Source organism: Mastomys coucha, unplaced genomic scaffold (genome assembly GCF_008632895.1).
Source record: "Mastomys coucha isolate ucsf_1 unplaced genomic scaffold, UCSF_Mcou_1 pScaffold1, whole genome shotgun sequence".
In the NCBI taxonomy this organism is placed as follows: Eukaryota; Metazoa; Chordata; class Mammalia; order Rodentia; family Muridae; genus Mastomys; species Mastomys coucha.
In genome coordinates, this window is record NW_022196891.1 from 24,349,818 (window position 1) to 24,351,560 (window position 1,743).

Genomic DNA, 1,743 nt, shown 5'->3' on the forward strand with positions numbered 1-1,743 from the left:
AAAAAAAAAAAAAAAAAAAAAAAAAAAAAGAGTTGCCTTGGTCATGGTGTCTGTTCACAGCAGTGAAACCCAAACCCTAACTAAGACAAATGCCAAGCATTTTACATAGACGCTGGGTTTGAACTCTGATCCTTGTGCTTGCCAGCAAGTGTTCTTACTGGCTGAGCTCCATCACTGCAACAGATGCTCTATGACCCACACACCTGAAATGTCTGTTTATCGTCCAGCCCCTCCTCATCGTCTGCATTGCCACATAACTGTCATCGTCTCTACTTAAATTACAATCCGGTACCTTGGAGGACATTCCTCGCTTTCTTTCAAATCTTCTTGGCTTGCTTCTTGGGGAGGACCTGGCGGGAACGTCACGATAATCTCAACACCTGTAGAAAGTCAAGACAGGAGCAGGGGAAGAAAGAAAGGAGTGAACTCCCAGGGGACGGAACGCCTTAGTCTATTTAGATAAGTCTACTCCTAATGGTCATAGAGTTAGGGGGTGGGGCTTAGCCATTCTCTCCAGCATGTGCATACTGCGTCAAGTACGCGTCACCTCCAGCTAAGGACAGCAATGAATGTGACCCATCACAAAATTATATGCTTGGCTAAAATATCATGAAAGAGGTATCAAAAGGTTGTTTTTTTTTTTTTATGTTAATCTCCAGATTCAGGGTAGGATTGCTTAGTAAGGAGTCTGACACAAGCCCCATGAGCTGGGTTAAGTGTTCAGGACCCACATGGTGGAAGGGAAGGACTGACTGGTAGGTTGTCCTTTGATTTGTGTATATGGCCTGAGGTATGTGTATATCCATACACATGTACAAAAAAAATAACTAAAATCTAATCTTCCAGATGGAAGTTTCTAAAAACTTCCCATCATTCTGTTATATCCTTTATCTGAATCAGGCTTGGCCTCCTTCCCCTCAGTGTCCTTTTTGGAGACAAGGAGTCCCCCCTGTGAGTATGACAGACAGCACCTACCTCTCAGAGTACCTGTACTAACTGAAACCCATACCCTGGCTACGAGGAGAAATTCTGTCAGGAAGGTCATTGTTTCTTTGACTTATTAAGGTTTAAAATCCTAAGAGCTCTGTAAAGATAATGCAGACAGCTCGGGACACCTGCATGAAAGCCAAATCATTACAAATCCATCTGAAAAGAAGCATTTCAGACATGAAGGTGTCCCTAAATCGGACAAAAGAAAAAAGTCATTTCAAACCTCCCCAGGTGTCTTGAGGCACGGTAGGGCCTTCTGAGGACCTGGCTTTAAAGTTTATGAGAGGCAGAGGCAGTCTGAGCACAGGACTGTCTTCCAGAGGGGACCAGGGGTCGTTTGTTTCCATCAGTTTTTCCAGGTTCGATGATGATGCTCATTATTTTACACTGTTAACATAGTACGCTCTGTACTCAGCCTCAAGGAAGGCAGTGAATAAGGCTTAAGGAAGACGGGAGGCTGCTTGGCACAGGGCAGCCGGGCACAGAGGTCAATGAAAGGGTAAACCGGCTGGAAAAGAACAGACTCCTGGAGCTGAGGGAAGACTCCCAGAGGAACGGAATGGTGGGAATCGGAAAGCGGGAAAGCGGGAGACTGGGGCTGAGCTGGAGCGGCATCTATGTAACTACAGAGAGCAGGAGCAGGCGAGCCATTGGTGGCCGGCCCAGGGAGGGGCAGGAGGCCAAGCCTGATTCAGATAAAGGATATAATAGAATGATGGGAAGTTTTTAGTCATAGTCTCCTTCCCTCCCTCC

General features: G+C 46.0%; 1 protein-coding gene across 3 annotated transcripts in view; it reads right to left on the reverse strand.

Annotated features, from left to right (window-relative positions):
- Map3k19 (mitogen-activated protein kinase kinase kinase 19) overlaps positions 1 to 1,743 on the reverse strand; it is a 54,249-nt gene that overhangs the window by 26,919 nt on the left and 25,587 nt on the right. For all 3 annotated transcript variants that reach the window (XM_031381050.1, XM_031381049.1, XM_031381052.1), the window contains one exon: positions 293 to 380. In XM_031381050.1, coding sequence (XP_031236910.1) covers positions 293 to 380 — 88 coding nt within the window. The remainder of the gene's footprint in view (positions 1 to 292; positions 381 to 1,743) is intronic.